A 22,229-nucleotide genomic window follows, 5' to 3' on the forward strand; every position below is an offset into this window, starting at 1 on the left:
TTGCCGGATTCTTCCCAAAGAAACTTCTAGGACCAAGAGTAGTCTCTTTCCAGAAGGCTTGTGATACTTGCTCATATCACACCTTCATTTTATAAGACAAACCAACCAACCACAACAATAAAACCAACTAAACACCCAAAACAAACTTTCCAGAAAGACAGACTTGAAGCATAAGACATCAAAGAATCATTTCATCTTGTAACTTGATGGAAACACTGGAGTATCATTCATTAAATCTGAGGGCTTTACAAGAAGTAAATGAGATATGTTTATAAAGTTTGTGAATTGTTGGCTAACTACTCTGGTGGTGTTTACTTATAGCGATTATTTCATGAATAAAAGCAACGTGGTTTTTAAAAAATATGTATATTTTCAGTATTCGTAATATTCATAACCTGTTCTGCTATCATAACCTTTTAAAAAAAATCTTAGTTCTATAGTTAAATGGATTCAAAGCTCACCTCCAGGCTTTGTGCTATAGTTTCTGCTAAGCTGAAGTCTATCCTCTAGGTAGGGTTCATAAGAACTATATTCCCTGGTGTCTTCCATGTTCAACAATGTTTATCTGAGCCATTGTCCTTGAATAAAAACATATAATAGATTGAACATTAACATTTTTTAAAAATTAATTAATTTAGGGGCTAGCCTGGTGACGCAGTGGTTAGGAATCCGCCTGCCAATGGAGGGGACACGGGTTCGAGCCCTGGTCTGGGAAGATCCCACATGCCGCAAAGAAACTAAGCCCACGAGCCACGACTGCTGAACCCCACACGCCTAGAGCCCGTGCTCCGCAACAAGCGAAGCCACTGGAAGGAGAAGCCGGCGCACCACAACAAAGAGTAGCCCCTGCTCACCGCAACTACAGAAAGCCTGTGCCCGGCAACGAAGACCCAACGTAGCCAAAGATAAATTATTTTTTATTTGTGGTGTGTGGGCTCAGTAGTTGTGGCTCGCGGGCTTAGTTGCTCTGCGGCATGTGGGATCTTCCCAGACCAGGGCTCGAACTTGTGTCCCCTGCATTGGCAGTAGGTTTCTTAACCACTGCGCCACCAGGGAAGTCCAAACATTAACATTTTTGAATCACATTCTTTTTCTTTGAAAATGCTGATTGTGCTTATGTTGGAAGTCCTTTTAAATTGTTTAATTTCTATTTCTTTTGCTCAAATTGTTCACCATGTTTCTCAGTATATTTTCAGCAGTGTCTGTTCTCCTTTGTGCTGTGTCCAATGTGGCTTTTTTGTTGTTATGGTTTTTTTTAAATATCTTTATTGGAGTATAATTGCTTTACAATGTTGTGTTAGTTTCTGCTGTATAACAAAGTGAATCAGCTATACGTATATATGTATTCCCATATCCCCTCCCTCTTGCGTCTCCCTCCCACCCTCCCTATCCCACCCCTCTAGGTGGTCACAAAGCACCGAGCTGATCTCCCTGTGCAATGCAGCTGCTTCCCACTAGCTATTTTACAGTTGGTAGTGTATATATGTCCATGCCACTCTCTCACTTCGTCCCAGCTTACCCTTCCCCCTCCCTGTGTCCTCAACCCATTCTCTACGTCTGCATCTTTATTTCTGTCCTGCCCCTATGTTCATCAGAACCATTTTTTTTTTTTAGATTTCATATATATGTGTTTGCATACAATATTTGTTTTTCTCTTTCTGACTTACTTTACTCTGTATGACAGACTCTAGGTCCATCCACCTCACTACAAATAACTCAGTTTTGTTTCTTTTTATGGCTGAGTAATATTCCATTGTATATATATGCCACATCTTCTTTATCCATTCATCTGTCGATGGACACTTAGGTTGCTTCCGTGTCCTGGCTATTGTAAATAGTGCTACAGTGAACATTGTGGTACATGTCTCTTTTTGAATTATGGTTTTCTCATGGTATATGCCCAGTAGTGGGATTACTGGGCCATACGGTAGTTCTATTTTTAGTTTTTTAAGGAACCTCCATACTGTTCTCCATAGTGGCTGTATCAATTTACATTCCCACCAACAGTGCAGGAGGGTTCCCTTTTCTCCACACCGTCTCCAGCATTAATTGTTTGTAGATTTTGTGATGATGGCCATTCTGACTGGTATGAGGTGATACCTCATTGTAGTTTTGATTTGCATGTCTCTAATGATTAGTGATGTTGAGCATCCTTTCATGTGTTTGTTGGCAATCTGTATATCTCCTTTGGAGAAATGTCTATTTAGGTCTTCTGCTGATTTTTGGATTGGGTTGTTTGTTATTTTGATATTGAGCTGCATGAGTTGCTTATATGTTTTGGAGATGAATCCTTTGTCGGTTGCTTCATTTGCAAAAATTTTCTTCCATTCTGAGGGTTGTCTTTTGGTCTTGTTTCTGGTTTCCTTTGCTGTGCAGAAGCTTTTAAGTTTCATTATGTCCCATTTGTTTATTTTTGGTTTTGTTTCCGTTTTTCTAGGAGGTGGGTCAAAAAGGATCTTGCTGTGATTTATGTCTAAGAGTGTTCTTCCTATGTTTTCCTCTGAGAGTTTTATTGTGTCTGGTCTTATATATTTAGGTCTTTAATGCATTTTGAGCTTATTTTTGTGTATGGTGTTAGGAAGTGTTCTAATATCGTTCTTTTACATGTAGCTGTCCAGTTTTCCCAGCACCACTTATTGAAGAGGCTGTCTTTTCTCCATTGTATATTTTTGCCTCCTTTATCAAAGATAAGGTGACCGTATGTGTGTGGGTTTATCTCTGGGCTTTGCATCCTGTTCCATTGATCTATATTTCTGTTTTTTTGCCAGTACCATATTGTCTTGATTACTGTAGATTTGTAGTATAGTGTGAAGTCAGGGGGCCTGATTCCTCCAGCTCCATTTTTCTTTCTCAAGATTGCTTTGGCTATTCGGGGTCTTTTGTGTTTCCATACAAATTGTGAAATTTTTTGTTCTAGTTCTGTGAAAAATGCCATTGGTAGTCTAATAGGGATTACATTGAATCTGTAGATTGCTTTGGGTAGTATAGTCATTTTCACAATGTTGATTCTCCCGATCCAAGACCATGGTATCTCTCTCCATTTGTTTGTATCATCTTTAATTTCTTTCGTCAGTGTCTTATAGTTTACTGCATACAGGTCTTTTGTCTCCTTAGGTAGGTTTATTCCTAGGTATTTTATTCTTTTTGTTGAAATGGTAAATGGGAGTGTATCCTTAATTTCTCTTTCAGATATTTCATCATTGGTGTATAGGAATGCAAGACATTTCTGTGCATTAATTTTGTATCCTGCTACTTTACCAAATTCATTGATTAGCTCTAGTAGTTTTCTGGTGGCATCTTTAGGATTCTCTATGTATAATATCATGTCATCTACAGCTTACTTCTTCTTTTCCAATGTGGATTCCTTTTATTTCTTTTTATTCTCTGATTCCTGTGGCTAAAACTTCCAAAACTATGTTGAGTAACAGTGGTGAGAGTGAGCAACCTTGTCTTCTTCCTGATCTTAGTGGAAATTGTTTCAGTTTTTCACCACTGAGAATGATGTTGGCTGTGGGTTTGTCATATATGGCCTTTATTATGTTGAGGTAAATTCCCTCTATGCCTACTTTCTGGAGCGTTTTTATCATAAATGGGTGTTGAATTTTGTTGAAAGCTTTTTCTGCATCTATTGAGATGATCATATGGTTTTTATCCTTCAGTTTGTTAATATGGTGTATCACATTATTGATTTGTGTATATTGAAGAATCCTTGCATTCCTTGGATAAACCCCACTTGATCATGGTGTATGATCCTTTTAATGTGCTGTTGGATTCTGTTCGCTAGTATTTTGTTGAGGATTTTTGCATCTATGTTCATCAGTGATATTGGCCTGTAGTTTTCGTTTTTTGTGACATCTTTGTCTGGTTTTGGTATCAGGGTGATAGTGGCCTCATAGAATGAGTTTGGGTGTGTTCCTCCCTCTGCTATCTTTTGGAAGAGATTGAGAAGAATAGGTGTTAGCTCTTCTCTAAATGTTTGGTAGAGTTAGCCTGTGAGGCCATCTGGTCCTGGGCTTTTGTTTGTTGGAAGATTTTTTTTTTTTTCCCCCCCCCGGTATGCAGGCCTCTCACTGTTGTGGCCTCTCCCATTGCGGGATGCACAGGCTCAGCGGCCATGGCTCACAGGCCTAGCCGCTCTGTGGCGTGTGGGATCTTCCCGGACCGGGGCACGAACCCGTGTTCCCTGCATCGGCAGGCAGACTCTTAACCACTGCTCCACTAGGGAAGCCCCCTGTTGGAAGATTTTTAATCACAGTTTCAATTTCAGTGTTTGTGATTGATCTGTTTATATTTTCTATTTCTTTCTGGTTCAGTCTTGGAAGGTTGTGCTTTTCTAAGAATTTGTCCATTTCTTCCAGGTTGTCCATTTTATTGGCATATGGTTGCTTGTAGTAATCTCTCATGATCCTTTGTATTTCTGCAGTGTCAGTTGTTACTTCTCCCTTTTCATTTCTAATTCTGTTGATTTGAGTCTTCTCCCTTTTTTTCTTGATGAGTCTGGCTAATGGTTTATCAATTTTGTTTATCTTCTCAAAGAACCAGCTTTTAGTTTTATTAATCTTTGCTATCCTTTCCTTCATTTCTTTTTCATTTATTTCTGATCTGATCTTTATGATTTCTTTCCTTCTGCTAACTTTGGGGGTTTTTGGTTCTTCTTTCTCTAATTGCTTTAGGTGTAAGGTTAGGTTGTTTATTTGAGATGTTTCTTGTTTCTTGAGGTAGGATTGTATTGCTATAAACTTCCCTCTTAGAACTGCTTTTGCTGAATTCCATAGGTTTTGGGTCACCATGTTTTCATTGTCATTTGTTTCTAGGTATTTTTTGATTTCCTCTTTGATTTCTTCAGTAATCTCTTGGTTATTTAGTAGCGTATTGTTTAGCCTCCATGTGTTTGTAGTTTTTACAGATATTTTTCTGTAATTGATATCTAGTCTCATAGTGTTGTGGTTGGAAAAGATAGTTGATACGATTTCAGTTTTCTTAAATTTACCAAGGCTTGATTTGTGTCCCAAGTTATGATCTGTCCTGGAGCATGTTCCATGAGCACTTGAGAAGAAAGTGTATTCTATTGTTTTTGGATGGAATGTTGTATAAATATCAATTAAGTCCATCTTGTTTAATGTGTCATTTAAAGCTTGTGTTTCATTATTTATTTTCATTTTGGATGATCTGTCCATTCGTGTAAGTGGGGTGTTAAAGTCCCCAACTATTATTGTGTATCTGTCGAGTTCCCCTTTTATGGCGGTTAGCATTTGCCTTATGTTTTGAGGCAAATGCTCCTATGTTGGGTGTGTAAATATTTCCAATTGTTATATCTTCTTGGTTTGATCCCTTGATCATTATGTAGTGTCCTTCTTTGTCTCTTGTAATAGTCTTTATTTTAAAGTCTGTTTTGTCTGATATGAGAATTGCTACTCCAGCTTTCTTTTGATTTCCATTTGCATGGAATATCTTTTTCCATCCCGTCACTTTCAGTCTGTATGTGTCCCTAGGTCTGAGGTGGGTCTCTTGTAGACAGCATATTTATGGGTCTTGTTTTTGTATGCATTCAGCCAGGCTATGTCCTTTGGTTGGAGCATTTAATCCATTTACATTTAAGGTAATTATCAATATATATGTTCCTATTACCATTTTCTTAATTGTTTTGGGTTTGTTATTGTAGGTCTTTTCCTTCTCCTGTGTTTCCTGCCTAGAGAAGTTCCTTTAGCATTTGTTGGAAAGCTGGTTTGGTGGTGCTGAATTCTCTTAGCTTTTGCTTGTCTATAAAGGGTTTAATTTCTCTGTTGAATCTCAGTGAGATCCTTGCTGAGCAGAGTAATCTTGGTTGTAGGTTTTTCCCTTTCATCACTTTAAACATGTCCTGCCACTCCCTTCTGGGTTGTAGAGTTTCTGCTGAAAGATCAGCTGTTAACTTTATGCAGTTCCATTGCATGTTATTTGTGGCTTTTCCCTTGATGCTTTTAATATTTTTTCTTTGTATTTAATTTTTGATAGTTTGATTAATATGTGTCTTGGAGTGTTTCTCCTTGGATTTATCCTGTATGGGATTCTCTGTGCTTCCTGGAGTTGATTGACTATTTCCTTTCCCATGTTAGGGAAGTTTTCAACTATAATCTCTTCAAATATTTTCTCAGACCCTTTCTTTATCTCTTCTTCTTCCGGGACTCGTATAATTCGAATGTTGGTGCGTTTAATGTTGTCCCGGAGATCTCTGAGACTGTCTTTAATTGTTTTCATTCTTTTTTCTTTATTCTGCTCTGTGGTAGTTATTTTCAATATTTTATCTTCCAGGTCACTTATCTGTTCTTCTGCCTCATTTATTCTGCTATTGATTCCTTCTAGAGAATTTTTAATTTCATTTATTGTGTTGTTCATCATTGTTTGTTTGCTCTTTAGTTCTTCTGGGTCCTTGTTAAATGTTCCTTGTAGTTTCTCCATTCTGTTTCCAAGATTTTGGATCATCTTTACTGTCATTACTCTGGATTCTTTTTCAGCTGGCTGCCTATTTGCACTTCATTTGTCTGGTCTGGTGGGTTTTTGCCTTGCTTCTTCATCTGCTGTGTGTTTCTCTGTGTTCTCATTTTGCTTAACTTACTGTGTTTGGGGTCTCCTTTTTGCAGGCTACAGGTTTGTAGTTCCCATTGTTTTTGGTGTCTGCCCCCAGTGGGTAAGGTTGGTTCAGGGGCTTGTGTAGGCTTCCTGGGGAAGGGGACTGGTGCCTGTGTTCTGGTGGGTGGGGCTGGATCTTTCTGGTGGGCACCGCTGCATCCGGTGGTGTGTTTTGGGGTCTCTGTGAACTTAGTATGACTTTAAGCAGCCTCTCTGCTAATGGGTGGGGTTGTGTTCCTGTCTTGCTAGTTGTTTGGCATGGGGTGTCCAGCACTGGAGCTTGCTGGCTGTTGAGTGGAGCTGGGTCTTAGCGTTGAGACAGAGATCTCTGGGCGAACTCTCGCTGATTGATATTATGTGGGGCCTGGAGGTGTCTGGTGGTCCAGTGTCCTGAACTCGGCTCTCCCACCTCAGAGGCTCAGGCCTGACACCAGGCAGGAGCACCAAGACCTATTTTGGAAGTCTGAGGTCTTCTGCTAGCGTTCAATAGGTGTTCTGTAGGAGTTGTTCCACATGTAGATGTATTTTTGATGTATTTGTGGGGAGGAAGGTGATCTCCACGTCTTACTCCTCCGCCATCTTGAAGCACTCCCTCTGTTATGGTTTTATTTTCTCCTTATGTTTCTTTCTTGAGCTATATCTACTGATGTTTCATTTTGTTATTTTGCTGTATCTTGTTATTTTATAGTATCTCCCCTAAGCCTTTCTGTATCTACTTTCATCTCTCGTTTTATGGAGGTGTTTGCTTTATTGGGGAAAGTAGTTTTTGAGGTTTTATTTTTAATGGTTGATTGCTTGGGGGTTGCTAATTATAGCATTTTTCATGTAAATTAAGAAATCAAGTTTTTTAACGAGGGATGGGTTTTGAGGAATGTTTCTTTCTTAAAGCAAGAGGTAATATCTTATGTAAAAAACAAAAATTGGTACTACTTTATATTACCTCTGAAAGTATTTTTAAAAAGGCTTAATGTTTTTAAATTTTGAGATTCCTTTCAGTGTTTAAAACTTACAACGTTGCTTTCCACTTAGAGCTGATAATCATTACTTGTGTACCTGTGCACTGAAATAACTAAAGCTAATAAATATCATGGATGACGTTTCATTATTATTAAGAAATTCTCAGGAAATTCTCTTGAAGAACTTTCTTTTCTTTTGTCTTACCCACTACAAATGGCAGAAGTTTAAGAGGTGCGAGAACTGAGTAGTGCTCTTTGTCCAGTGGAATGAATCTGAGCTAACAGGCTGTTTCTAGCACTGAAAGTTTAAAACAAAAAACATCTTTTCTTCTTTAAGACTAATAGAACATTATAAAAACTTCGTAGTACTTTTTTTTTTCTTAAACATTCAAAAATCTTTAGTGAATCTAAAAAGTAGTTAAAACTATTTAACCTGGCTCTCCAACATCTGGTCCCCTTCCCAAACTCATCTTTCATTCATCATCCCAAATTCCTGTATTTCCCTTTGCCTAATGCTTGTTCCTTTGAATATGTGATGTGTATTTATCCTGCATTCTGTTGCTCTTGCCAGCAATGCCTTTCTCTACTTCTTACCTGTCCAAATTAGACCTATCTTCCAAGACTCTGCTCAACAAATACCCACAAAAAAGTATTTTTTTCTTTACATTGAACAGCCTTTTCTCCTTTCTCTGAATTTTGGTAGTACTGTGGTTGTGTAATTGTTTCAGCTGTCTACTCAATAAACAAAACTACAGTGTTTACGATTATCTCCATAAAATACTACAAGCTCTTTGAGTTTACAAGTTTATCTGTAACTTCCACTGTTCTCAGCATGTTGCCTTATGCATTCTAGTTACTTAATAATTGTTGGTCCATTGTCACTTACTCCAAATACCCAGTAACAGTAAAATCCTCACTTATAATTTTCTTATGGTTTTAATTTCTTATAATCTAGGCAAGAATCCTTTAAAATGCAATCAGGAGCTTTCTAACCACATGTGGCTTTGCCTTCTATTTTTCTCGTTCTACATGTCATTTTTATGAATTAATCTCTGATGGCCTCTCTGTTTTTTTTTTTTTGAGACATTTTCAGTTCATGATTTAGCCCCAGCTGTTGTCAGGGAGCTGGCTTAATGTGCTCTCTTGACTTCGCCCACCATCAGCACCCTGTGATATTTCTGGCCGGTGTTTTTCTGTGTGTGGGTATGTTTGCGTCTCCATGCCTAGGAGCCTTCTCCATCTCATTGTAAGTGCTGAGATTTGCACTTTCTTACCGCCTGTCAGTTGACAAAAAGCTCTGGGTAGCTTCTTCTGCTTTCCAGCCATATGAAATGAAACATGGGTGTGCAGAAGGCCCGCCAGTATCCAAGACTGTGAGTGCAGGTGGATTGCCAGATAGTAATGTAATGCAGAAATACTGACGTACCAAAATGCTCTCCAGTCACAACTGGAGACATTTAAAGTGATATATAATATTTTTGGTCTAAGAATCTCATTCTTCGTATTACATGGGGATGGTCAAAAACATAGAATATCTCACTCTTCTTTTGGGAGTATTAAAAATTGGTTGAGAATAAGAGCATCTTGACTTGTTGGATAGTATATTTTCATTGCCAGAGTGTTAGTGGGGTAGGGGCTTAAGAATGCAATTTTAAAAGGGAATGATGGGTACCCTCTTGATAGAAAGATCACATATGCCTTTTATCACAGCTCTTGTGGGGGAAAGGGGCCTCATGAGCTTGGGTCACGTGAATTAACATGTTAATGGAAGAGTCTTTTAGAACCAAGGAGCCCAAAGGAAAGTGATATAAGACAGAATGTATTTTTTCAAATCATTTGCGTCTCTTTTGAAGTGTTATTCTTCACTGTGCTCTTTAGCTTCTTGTAATTCCTTTCTGCTGGCAGCCAACTTGTTGCATATCATTTTCCTGGACAGTCTCTAACTGGGGAAAGTTTCCCAGTCATTACTGTGCGTCAGAATGGTCATCTTATAAATGCAGTCAGGTGACCTCACCAAGATCGCAGTTATTATAGTGAGTACCTACTTTGGGGAATATGATTGTTGATCTGTAAGTATCTACATGCTTCTGTGTATAGAAAAGTATAAAAGAGACTAGAAATTGTATCTGATTCTTTGTAACTATAGGTAGATAGCTGTTACCAGCTGTACCTAGTGTGTGAGTGTAGTGACCAAATAGGTAGACTTCTTGAGTTTCCAATTTTTATTTCATGAATTTTTGTATCTTCCCTGCAATGATAATGCCTTGGTTTTTATTTCAGTGTTTTATGTTTCACAATTTTATTGTCAGAGATTCCCATTTCTGTTTATTTTCTTGCATGTGATCACTGAATGGGGCATATGAATATATGTAAGCTTTTCAAACTGACCTCAGAATTTCTCCTCTCTGGGGACTTTCACATGTAATATGTTAAAATACAACTGTACTTTAAAAATCCACCTATAGAAATAATTATATGCTAATCATTTTAAGAAAATGTCAGTTTTTCAGAGGGTTCTTGACTGATTTTGCTCCATGAACAAAAATTATATCCTTGCATTTGAGGATGGTCTTTTTTTTACCGGTATAAATTTTAGAATTGGTGATGCAGGAATTGAAGCTCAGAAACTGGACCAGAAAACAAGTAGAGAAGAATAATGACTTCATTACAGAGATTTTCAAACAGAATGTGTTATTTTGGTTTCTTCAGTTAAGCTAATTAGTTCCCGTTAACAAGGATGTACTATTTGTTTGGAAGAAGTATTTAATCTCTTTCACATTCCAGATGTCCAGATTTTGTAGTCTTTTCTGAGGTTAAACCCATCCAGATGCAAGTTCTACTCCTCCTTCAAGGCCCAGCTTTTAACAAAATATTTCTTATCTTGAAAGCTGGCCCTACCCTACACCCTACCCAACCCCTCTCTACCCCAAAAAGGAACTTGTCTCCTCCTTCAGCTTGAAACTCGTAATCTGTCATAAATATCTTTCTTCTGTATGCTCATACATAGGTATTTGCATGCATCAATTATTTCTAGTTTTAGAACGTGAGCTTAATATAAACAGGCACAAGTGGGATATTTATGGGAGTACAGAACTCCCGTAGCACAGTTTTATACGTGTCAAGTAAGTGACTGAATTTTATGTAAATGAATGGCTTACGTAGCGAACAGGCTTTCACCAAAACCTCTCAGGCCTGCACTCTCCTCATCTCAGACATGAGGGGGTTGTGCTTCTTCTTGTTCCAGAACCGACTGGTGGGGTTATCTATCATGGAGGGTGGCATGGCAGTCTCCTTGATTTTCTCTGCGTATCCCACATAATATTTCAGAATCCACCACCATGTGAATACAGATGTGACAAAGACTGCTCTCAAGAGAAAATTACTGGGCTGACAGCTCTCCAACCCTGGGTTTAGTTTTTGAGATGTCACTATAACAAGTGTTATGGTCAACGTTTCCAATTCCTCATCTACATATATGGTAAAATACACTGTTCTTGCTGTAATAGCATGAGGACTATTTTTCTTTTAATCCAACTGTCACATAAGAAACTGCTGCCATGGTTTCTTTCTTATGGCCAAATGTTGCTAACGCTTTCAGTCATCCTTGAAGTTAGTGATAGGCACACATCACGCATGTATTCATGCCATTTTCCTTTATAGAAAGAGGAATCTTTCTCACGTTTTTCTTTTGTAGTAGATAGCTAACTTCTGGGTGAAAATTTTGATAATACTGTGTGTTGTATTTATAAAATAAGAAAAACTTGCATTTAATAAAAGAAATTTTTATTTTATAGGAGATAATTAAATTAACATTGTTTTAAGATGTCACCAAAAAAAAAAAAATAGGCTCAGCATTAAGAGTTTCACTACAAAGTTTCAGTTGTCCCCCTTAGACATAGCTTAAAAAATCAAGTCCAAAGGCTTCTAATGCTATGTTTTTATGTATGGCATACGACCTATGAGTTTGCCACCTCACGTCCAGCCATCTTGTCTACCATCCTCCTACCCATGCATTCTTTTCCATCAGGCTACCTTGAAGAGATACATCCTTGTCATTCAAAGCTCCAGAGACCAGCAGTATCAGCATTAGGGAACTTGTTAGCAATGATTAGCAATGCCTAATCTCAGGCCTCACTCCAAACATACTGAATCAGATGTGTTTTGTGTGATCCCTGGCTGATCCATATGCACTTATTAAAGTTTGAAAATCACTGGTCCACCCTCCTCGTTCAATTTTGGATAATGAGAGTAAATTAGCATTACTTTTTAATGTTACCTCTTGACTTCAGTAACCTTTCATCCCCTGCCAGATGACACCCAGACTCCTTAGCCTGACATACAAGGCCCCTCCACACACAGACCTGGCCTGCCCAGATCAAAGATTCTAATCCACTATTCTGATTTACTTGCTGTGTTCTGATCCTATCTCATTTCTCTTCCACTGCCCTCTCTTCTCCTCTCCTGACTTCCCCATCCACATATCTACTGGTATCCATTCCTTTGAACTTAGCTGAACTCTCTCTTCTAGGGAGCCTTCCCTGATCACTCCAGCTCACAAAATTTCCTTTTTCTTCCTTAGAAATTCTGTAGCACTTGCAAGAGTACTGCATCTAATAATAGTAACCACAGTAACCCTGGCAACTGACATTTGCTGAATATTTACTATGTACCGGACCCTGGTCTGAAGGAATCTTCTTAGGAACCTCCTGGGTTAGGCTCTGTCTGTCCCCATTTTACAGATGAGGACAAAGCTTGGAGAGGTCAGAGGACTTGCTTGATGCTGCTGCCTGCTGAGTAACAGAACGAAGATTTGCTTGTGCTCTTAATCACTGTAATATTACCTTCTCACTTCTTCTAACAGTATGGACGTCCTGAGAGTAGGAACCAGGCATGCTTTTGCATCCCCACAATGCCTGCCATAAAGCTGGCTAAGTAAGGCATGTTCGCTCTGCCTGGAAGTGTTCTTGGTAAACCAGTTGCACAATTATATAGCTTTTCCCTCTTCATATGAATTGGTTTGGTTTGGATTGTTACATTTGAGATTTCATTTGATTTTCTGCACATAAATGAAAGGAACTATTTACAAAAATGTGCAAAAGGAAACTGATGCAGCGTTTTATTACATGAGACGGTAGCAGGAATTCCAGATCACGTCGCTTTGATAGGAACCCTTGTGTTTTGTGTGTTGCCTTTGGAGTTATATCACAATAGCGAAAGATTTTGCCAAATCAGCTGGAAAAGCAAAAAACGTTTAAAATTGACAAATGAGGTTTCATCACTTTAGCCGGGGTGGGAGTGCTAGGCTGAATTTACGATTGTCTTCTTTACAAGGCGGGATTATACATTGATTCACTTGTAAGACCCTTTTGATCAGTTGTTGTGAGTTTAGCATCATCTTTTACCATTTCCAGCTTGTCAGTATTGTCTGCTCATCTTCCCTCCTTGGTTGCAACCTGCTGCTGGAGAAGATCAGGGCAAAGTAGGAATTCAGTGCGCTACGGGCTTCGAGCGGCATCTCTTTCTTCCTACGCTTTCCCTCCCCCTGCCTTTCCCTGTTCCTAAGCTGACCCCAGGAGAGGCGGAACAGGCACTAATACTGTTAACCATGACTTTCCCGTCCCTCCCTCCTGCCTGTCACTCACCTTTCCCTTCCCTCCCCGCAAAAGGACCAAGAATGGTACAATCTCAGGACTGCTTCCTAGTGGCTAAACATGGCTGCTGGACCCTCATGTGGCCCCATCTTTCTTCTTCCTCCCCTGCTGTATCTTCCACATCTCCTACCTCTGTCCTCTTCAGCTGCGACTAAGCCCCAAGAATGCTGACACCGCTTTCCCCTCCTTACCTTCACTTCTAACCCAAGCCTTGGGCTGAGCCTCCATCCGAGGCCCCCGCCTTGGTTCTGACCTTCCCGCAGTCCTGTACTGCAGGCTCTTGAGCGTGCGCTAGTCCTTGGAGCTGCTCCTCGCCAATCTGAGGCCTGGAGCGAGCTTTCCCTTTGTCTTCTTTCTGTGGTGCATCTACCTTCTCCTCCAAACACACCACACTCAATACTCTCCCTCTCCGTCTCCCAGCAAGTGTCATGTCTGAAAGACCTCAGAGTTCTGTGTCCACCTTCCTGGATCCTTTTGCTTTGATCCCAGATGCCTGCCTTGATTCTCCCAGCTGCCTGTCCCGGAATGGAACCAAGTTCTCAGGTCAGGCAGACGCTGTGCCTACTTGACCAAAGTGTTTAGACCACCCAAACCCATCTTCTGTACACAGTTCCCCAGCCCTGGTCCTATGTCATTCCAGAATGCTTTCCTTTTCGTGCTGAAATCATCCAGGAGAATTTAGCTCATCTGTTCTCAATTCCCTTTTTCAGGGATGGCAGATCATTGGCATGTGTGCTATCACCGTCACCTCCTTATACCCGTGGCCTACACTCTTCTGATGAGACTCAGAACTCTTCTTGGTATAACACCCCAAGCCAGTTCACTAGCATGTCACACACCATGAGACTGACTTGCTCTCTGTCACATTTGTACCAGACCTTTCCTACTGCTGTGCATTGCAGGTGACCTTGCCTTCTGCTTCACGGACAGGGTCATGGCCTCTGCCTGGGTTTCCTCTTCACCTCCAGAGTTCTGTTTTCCTTCAATTCTGTTTCTAGTTTTTTTCTTTTTTCTAGTTCCTCCCGTTTGTTCTTGTCTCATCCCCTTCCCTTCTTCTTAGACCTTTCTCCATCAGTCACTCCCTCTCCTGTTTATAACTAACCTCCCTGCCTGCAGATAAACTTCAGTCTCCGCAGCCTAGAAAGCTACTCCTCGTACCTAAGTTCCTCTAGGCTGCCTCCCTGTCCTTTTTCTAAGTGTTTATTCTTGCCAGCTACTCAAGGCACTCAGCACTCTGCCTGGGACCCTGCCCTTGATGCTCGCTCCTTCCCAACTTTTGTGACACCGTGCCAACCCAGTGCCAGTGACGGCAGTTCCCATTCATTAAACACCTGCTAGTATTACCTTGCTGAATTGATGCAGTGATCTACACATCAGCTGTTATGCATACCTATTCTACAGGTAAAGCTGAGCACCTTTATTGCTAATCTCAAGCCAAACTGGACTTAGACTTCTCAATCATTTTATCTTTTGGTTAAAGAAGAAAAGTCGTAGGAAATTGACAAGTAATCAACTTTTTTTTTTTTTAATTTGATGGCAGTCACGTTGCTGGTACTTGTTAATGGACAGATGTTTCTGCTACATCTCAAAATTGTATTTTTTGATTTAAGAATACTGCTGTCTAATAATAATAGTAGAGTAGACAAAATTTACAGTTAAAATGTCTAAACACACTTAGCTTTAAGTATCATTCAAGAGTCATGTTAAAGAACATGTATAGCAACAACAATAAAAGTTATAAAATGCTTTTCTTAACCCAAGTCTTCTTACTGTTAAGGTTCCTGGTAATCCATTCATGATTTCAAATGGAAATCTTCTGTGCCTTGGAGACAGCATATCAAGGCTGGCATCCAAGGAGAGGAGGGGACAGTAGAAGAGTCTTATTCTTGTTTCCCTTTTTGCAGAAATTTAACTGTCTTTGCTGGAGAGAGAATATTCAATGGATGTATGAGTGAAAGAATGAATGAGTAAATAAATGAGCAGAGGAATAGAATGAAGATCAAAGTACACATGTTGAAATTGTGTGTTAAATGGGGTAGGGCAGCTGCTGGTCCTTAATTTTATCTGGGTCTGTTGCAAATTATCTTCTTTACTGGATTTTCAATTGCAGATTTAGAGTCAGGCTTTAAAATATATGAACTTGACTACCCATTTGTGTAGAGATTTAAACTGCTATCATCGTGAAATTATTACAGCAGTTTTAAACTGTGAGCAGAAAGCTTTTAACAGAACTCTGCTATCAGAGTCAAATTTAATAAATTGGATGGAAGCTTCTTTTTCTTTCCCTCTTGTACATTGTCTAGTAGAGAAGTTTCTCTTGGTGACCAAATTTGTTGTGGTGCTATTTATTCTGCCTGTTACAAACGTGTCATGACAACAAGTGGCTGGATGTACTTTTCAAAGACAACTTGTATCCACAAATTGGTTGTTTTGGGGAAAAAAATTGGACTTAGTTCTTCAGGAATACATAGTTTCACAAATTGATTCATTGTACAGAAATCAGATTTGAACCGCAATCTGTGTACACCATCCATTGCTAGATGTGGTTCAATTAAACAGGAGGGAAAGATAAATGGCAGTAAATATTCATGTGTCACATGGCAGCATTCATCTCTAAGTCAGGAATCTTGATAGAAAAAGCTCAAATTTTTAAAAATGTGAAATTACCTCCTCAATCATTTTTATTTCCAATTAAATTAATGTCTTATATAGACACTGTAGACTCACATAGTATTCAATACCATTTAGTTTGCTATCGCTCTCTTAGTTTCTAATTTTCATTGTAGTTCTTAGTCTTTGCTTTTTGAGTATGAGTTTATGGTAGAGTAAATCAGATTAGCTTTAGTGGGTAGATTTAGTTTTCTTTAATGACTTACCAAGCAAAATGTACCTTCTTTTTAAGTGAAAAAGCCAAAGTGGATTATTTTTTATTTGACTAACAAGGAAAGGCATTTCTAATTTTATTTAGTGACTGAAATAAATTACTTTAACATAAATTAAATGTGAAATATATGTATGATCCTCTTTTAATGAACAAAGCAGATTGAGAGCCAAGCAGATTTGTAGTTGATCTCTTTAACCAGTTGGTGGTGCTAAAAACTCTGATAAGAAACTAATTGGAAGGCGAGGAGGTTAACCTGGAGGCTTTCTTAATAAATGTTACTTTATTAATTTTTGAAAAATCAGTGCCAAAAATGTGTGCCCAAATTACTGCATCTTCTAAGCTTAGGAACCAAACCAAGTGTCTCTGACGGCAGAATACATTTCTAATAAACTTCTGTAAAGATGTCATTGGCTCCCATAAGGTTCACGTATCGGAAATTGCATGGTTGTATAACACTTGGCTCCATCCTGGAAATAGCCGTTAACCTGCTGACAGGGGAATGGAAGTGCGGGACATAACGTGGGCTAGCACAGTAGATTTAAGAAATATTGTTTTATATTATTACTACTTTTTTTTTTTTAACTATTACTGGGCTTTTTAGGGGCTAGGTGTGTTTGTTTAACTTTGTTTTTTAGTGCCCAAGAAGTCCAGTAGAGCAACAGTCTGTTGCTTCAATGTGTCCTGAGTTGCAGTCAGAAGAGCACAGAGGTCTTGGAGTCAGGAACTCAAAGGTCTGAATCTATCAGTCAGATCTAACCAAAGTTGTTACTTGTTCTATTCTTGCTTGCGGGATCTTAATTCCCGACCAGGGATTGAGCCCGGGTTCCAGAGGTGAAAGCACTGAGTCCTAACCACTGGACCACCAGGGAAATCCCCTACTTGTGCTATTCTTAAAAATATATACTTTACACAATTATACTTCTAAATTCTGTACTGGCTAAAGCACCTCATTAATAGTGTTTTAGGGTTTTATCATCACACTGAAGCTTTCTTCTAATTTGTTTCCATCTTCCAAACATAGAATATGCTGTGGAAAACTTAATGAAACTATAAGTCTTAAAAAGTAAAAAAAAAAAAAAAAAAAAGCAAAAACCCCAATAAAACGAACAAACAAAAACCCATTTTAAACAAATAATCCTAGAACTGATTTTTATAACATAAAGAATATTTAAATTTAAATAATCTTCCTGTTACCTAGATAAGGGCTGCCTATCAATTCAGGAAGTCAGGTTTTGAATATCCCTACATTTTTCATAACTGTCACTTATATCAGTTCTCTATAGCTCAGTTTTCCCCAACTTGTAAAGCGGGGATAATGACGTCTTTTCCCCAGAGGTGGTGTAAGCTTTAGATAAGGTACCGGGTGCTTTTGGGTGTTGTTTTCCCTCCCGTGAGACAGGGACTGTGACTCCGTTACTTCTGAGCCCCCATGGTACTCCTGGACTCAGCCAGGGCCTTAGCACAGGAGGTCCTCTCTGTGTCTGATCACGCCTGGTGCTCCACTAATGAAGAGCTGTTTGTAGTTTATAAAGTTTCACAAGGGTTTTGTAGACTCACAGACTCACAAAACAGATACTCATCTAGTTATACCTGGTTTTCAGATATTTGCCTGTCTATCCTGGGGATATTTATGTGTTGGTCTGAATCTGCCTAAACATGTAAGATCGGGGAAGGGGATATAATATTTCTGAAAGGTGTAGCAAAGGTGTTACTAAGAGTTTGTTCATCCATCCATTTATTTGTTCCACAAAATTTACTGAGCATGACTCTTCCAAAGATGGGGTCCAGGAAAGCTTCACCATGTCTCTGAGAGCTGCAAACTTCAAGGAGCAGGACGCAGGGCTTCCCTGGTGGCGCAGTGGTTAAGAATCCGCCTGCCAATGCAGGGGACACGGGTTCGAGCCTTGGTCCGGGAAGATCCCACATGCCGCGGAGCAACTAAGCCTGTGTGCCACGACTACTGAGCCTGTGCTCCAGAGCCTGCGAGCCACAACTACTGAGCCCGCACGCTACAACTGCTGAAGCCTGTGTGCCTAGAGCCTGTGCTCCGCAACAAGAGAAGCCACCGCAATGAGAAGCCCGTGCACCGCAACGAAGAGTAGCCCCCGCTCGCCGCAACTAGAGAAAGCCCGCGTGCAGCAATGAAGACCCAACACAGCCAAAAATAAATAAATAAATAATAAAAAATAAATTAATTATACGAAAAAAAGAAGCGGGACGCTTCCCATTTGGTAGGAATTGATAGGCAGCCCTTATCTAGGTAACAGGAAGATTATTTAAATTTAAATATTGTTTATATTATATCATAAAAATCAGTTCTAGGATCATCTGTAACAATTTTTTTTTTTTTTTTGCATTTAAAACTCTGATGGTTGGGCTTCCCTGGTGGCGCAGTGGTTGAGAGTCCGCCTGCCAATGCAGGGGATGCAGGTTCGTGCCCCGGTCCGGGAAGATCCCACATGCCGCGGAGCTGCTGGGCCCGTGAGCCATGGCCGCAGAGCCTGCGCGTCCGGAGCCTGTGCTCCGCAACGGGAGAGGCCGCAACAGTGAGAGGCCTGCGTACCGCAAAAAAACAAAAAACAAAAAACAAAAAAACTCTGATGGTTTCATTAAGTTTTCCAGAGCATATACTGTGTTTGAAAAATTGAAACAAATCAGAAGAAAGCTTCAATGCAATGGTAATCATAAAACACTATGACTTAGGCACTTTAGCCAGTATAGAATTTAAAAGTATAACTGTGTAAGGTATATCTATATATATATATTTTTTTTAGGGATAGCACAACTAATATCTTTGGTTAGATCTGATTGATTCAGACCTTTGGGTTTTCAAGATACAGAATCATGGAAGCAGATGGCGGCAGAGACTTTAAAAATCACATCCACCGTCTCTCGTAACATAGCTAAGAAAATGGAAGCTACCTGAACTTCATGGCTTACCCAAGGTTACATAGACCAGAGTCAAGACTTGGGCCTTCTGACTCCCAATTCAATGCCAAAGCATTAATTTTCCATCCTGACTTCTACAAGACGAGCCATTTGGGGTGTAAATAAAAACAAGTGCATGCTTGTTCAGCCTCAGTAAACTTTCATACGAAACATGGTGTATCATTTCTGCCCAGTTTATCAGAATGAAACCTTGCAGTTACATTCGGGAGGCAGTTAACTAAGGTGCCCCTACATACGTTTCAGAGCAGAGCAGCGGGAGGGAGCCCACGCCAGGTACGCAACATGCAGTTCTCAGCCAGAGCAGATGAGTGCCAGGACCATACCTGACAGAGGCAGGCAGGGTTTCCATTCGCTGTCTGCCTTGCCTGCGTCTGGTTTCCTCCGAGACGAATGGCATTCTATGCCTCAGGTGTATTAGTAATTTCTGAGTTTGTTCCCCACTCAAGATGACCTCATTGTTCTGTGCTGCTTTTCCATAATCATACAGTAACAGGAAAATAAACCGGCTCTGCATACAGCCCACAGCAGAAATCTTGTGCTCTTTATGTAAGTTTGATTTATAGACGTGTACCGCAGAGCGGAGTGACTATGAAACATTCATCTTCCCATTGCTAGTTGCCATGGAAATCGAGTACACAGAGCAGTGTCATTCCAGTCCTGGTGATGCCTGCAGTAGTTTATTCCTTTGTTGTTCTCGTTTCTTAAGCAACTGCCCAGTATTCTTTCATCGTGACAATTAATCATGCACACACGTTTTTATCTTTCATCTCAAAAAGAAAGTACTAAAAATGTATGATAAGATTTGGGAGAATTTAAATATTCTATGGGTTTAAATATGCATTTGTGATTTTTCCCCCTCAGTCCCATTGGAAAAATAGGTCATATTTTTTAAAAAACACATATTAATGTACAGAGATCTCGATAAAGACAGCAATACGGAAATTTGAGGAGAAAGCATTACTATGCTAAGGAAATCTTAAGGAACTTCAGATTCGCAGGTCTCCCGGTATTTGGCGCTAAGTCTGCATTTTGGGTAATGCCAATCCCAAAAAAGCCACTGAGCTAGATGTTATCGACTCTCCTTTTGGTTTGGTTTGTTAGTTTCTGTAGGGGTTTGAGCAACCTACATACTTATTGGAGCCTTGTGGTAGATATTAGAGTAGGGACCCTTTTTTCTTTGAAGGCTAATAAAGTTCAAGAATTTTTTTACAGATTAAGTAAAAGGAATTCTAGTTAGTCTTCCTCTTTTTTTTTTTAAAAGAAACCATTTTACCCATTTTAACCTAGCAGAGTTCATAGTACACACCATGCCCACCATTAATAAGTGCTTGTTGATTATCCACCTTCTTTTACTGGGTTTTATTTTTATTGGTTAAGAGAGCTTGTCTGGGAATAACTGTGTGGATCTAAATCCCTGCTCCCTTGCTTGTTGGCTGTGAGACCTTTGAAAAGTATCAGTATCTTAACTTGCCTTGGTTTCCTTATCTGTAGAGCGAACAGCTATAAAATTAAGAAAATAAGGGCTGAGCGGGGGGCTTCACAGGGATAATCCATGCAAAGGGCCTAGTTCTGTGCCTGCCAAGGGATAAATACTCAGGCAGGGGGGACTGTTCTGGTGGTGGTGACGGTTATCACTGCGAGGGTTATCACTGCGAGGGTTACAGTACTGCTCTTAGGACTCTTCCACACAGAGCCCGGGGCTCTGTCCCCAGCATCCAAGTTCACAGATAATTGCCAATGCCTGGTTTGACTTGGGCTGCAGGGACTGGGTTCATCTCAACCCTTTGGATACTAGCATGGTAGCCTAGGGGTGTTTACAGTGGTCTTTTGATCTGCAAATGGAGAAGAGAAGGCCGCTGCCCTTGTTGCCAATTTCTCATCTAAGACTTGGGCTTGTTTCTCATAACTGGGTGTGTGTGGGGTACATGGGAGGGCATGGAGAGGGAGTGAGCTGCCTGTTCATGGCTTGCTAGGGGAAGGTTCCAGCATTTGTCTACCGAGCCTGCCTCCCCGCCCCACACTCCCCAGTGTCATTCAGCAATGGCTGCAGCCTCCCTCCCACCTTCCTGGAACTGAAGTTTTCCAGACTGGTAGCAGAAGCATTCTTTGTTGAAATTCACTCTCCTTGGCAGTCCTCCAGGGCACACGGCAATGCCTATTTATATGATTCAGCTTTTGTTTGGTTAGCCTTGTATTTTGTCCGATTTGCTTTGTGCAGTTCTTTCTCCCCACCCCCCAAATTTTTCATCTTTAAATCCCTTGGACTTCATTTCTATTTATTTTACTAGCTGGCTTCATAATGTTGCTAAAAGTTGTTTGCGTTAAGCTATCACAAAATGAATAGCCTTAGATTAATTTGTCTTCCCCCCGCCGCCCCGAGCCTGATCCATAGCATGTGAACTAGGTGCACTTTTCTTAATGATTAAAACAAAATGGTCTTTATGGTTTCCCCTTTGCCACATTCAGATATTATACCACAGCGTTCCCGGTTCTCTATTTACCTCTTTGTTTTTCCCTGGCTGCTTATTAGCAGGCTCATGCCAGTTCCAAAGAGATAACAGTTTAACTTTTCTGAATATTGTGTTTTCCCCTTCACTGTCATTCTTCCTGCTTCTCCCCACGTGATAAAAACTCTGGAGTCAGACTCTCATGTCTTCTGTGAGAAGCTGTCAACACCCAAGGTGACCTGGGCACTCAAGGGACCCCTGTATTTCTATGACTGCATTGGACACACTGTGTATAGCTTTCAAATCAGTGACTGAAATTTAGACCCTCCCTACATATTTGATAACGTTTCCAAATCCTCCCTGGGCCCCTGCTTGGCTGCATGGTTCTCACCTCACACTTAATGAGCACCACACACTCTTGTGTTCTCTTTGCACCCTGATCTCTAGAGGAGGTGTCTCTGTCCTGTGCTCTTTCTTTGTTTTGGAAACAAATATTTGTTGGCATCTACTGCATTGCAGGCACTGGGAATATATAAAAGTAAACAAGACAGACACCGCCCTGCCTTCTAGGAGCTTATTTTCTAGCTGGGGAGATAGGTGGTCAGAATCCAAGATGGTCAATCCTGAAAGGTGACTACAGAGCACTGTGGGAATATACAGGAAGGCTGCTGACTGCAGGCTGGGGAAGGGGCATGGAGGCTGACTTCAGAGGGAGTGGTGGCTGATGGGAGAC

At 40.2% G+C, this 22,229-nt stretch overlaps 1 protein-coding gene across 7 annotated transcripts in view; it reads left to right on the forward strand.

The window, feature by feature from the left end:
* Nucleotides 1–22,229, forward strand: part of EFCAB11 (EF-hand calcium binding domain 11) — a 188,267-nt gene that overhangs the window by 24,150 nt on the left and 141,888 nt on the right. Inside the window, exon 7 of one of the 7 annotated variants that reach the window (XM_060122294.1) lies at nucleotides 16,736–18,512. The exons of 5 other annotated variants lie outside the window; for them this stretch is intronic. In XM_060122294.1, the coding sequence (XP_059978277.1) occupies nucleotides 16,736–16,754 (19 nt within the window). In that variant the 3' untranslated portion in view covers nucleotides 16,755–18,512. Of the gene's footprint in view, nucleotides 1–14,993; nucleotides 15,031–16,735; nucleotides 18,513–22,229 lie in introns of those variants that run through there. One more of the 7 variants, XM_060122211.1, reaches the window with a different exon arrangement.

Source organism: Lagenorhynchus albirostris, chromosome 1 (genome assembly GCF_949774975.1).
Source record: "Lagenorhynchus albirostris chromosome 1, mLagAlb1.1, whole genome shotgun sequence".
Taxonomy (NCBI): domain Eukaryota; kingdom Metazoa; phylum Chordata; class Mammalia; order Artiodactyla; family Delphinidae; genus Lagenorhynchus; species Lagenorhynchus albirostris.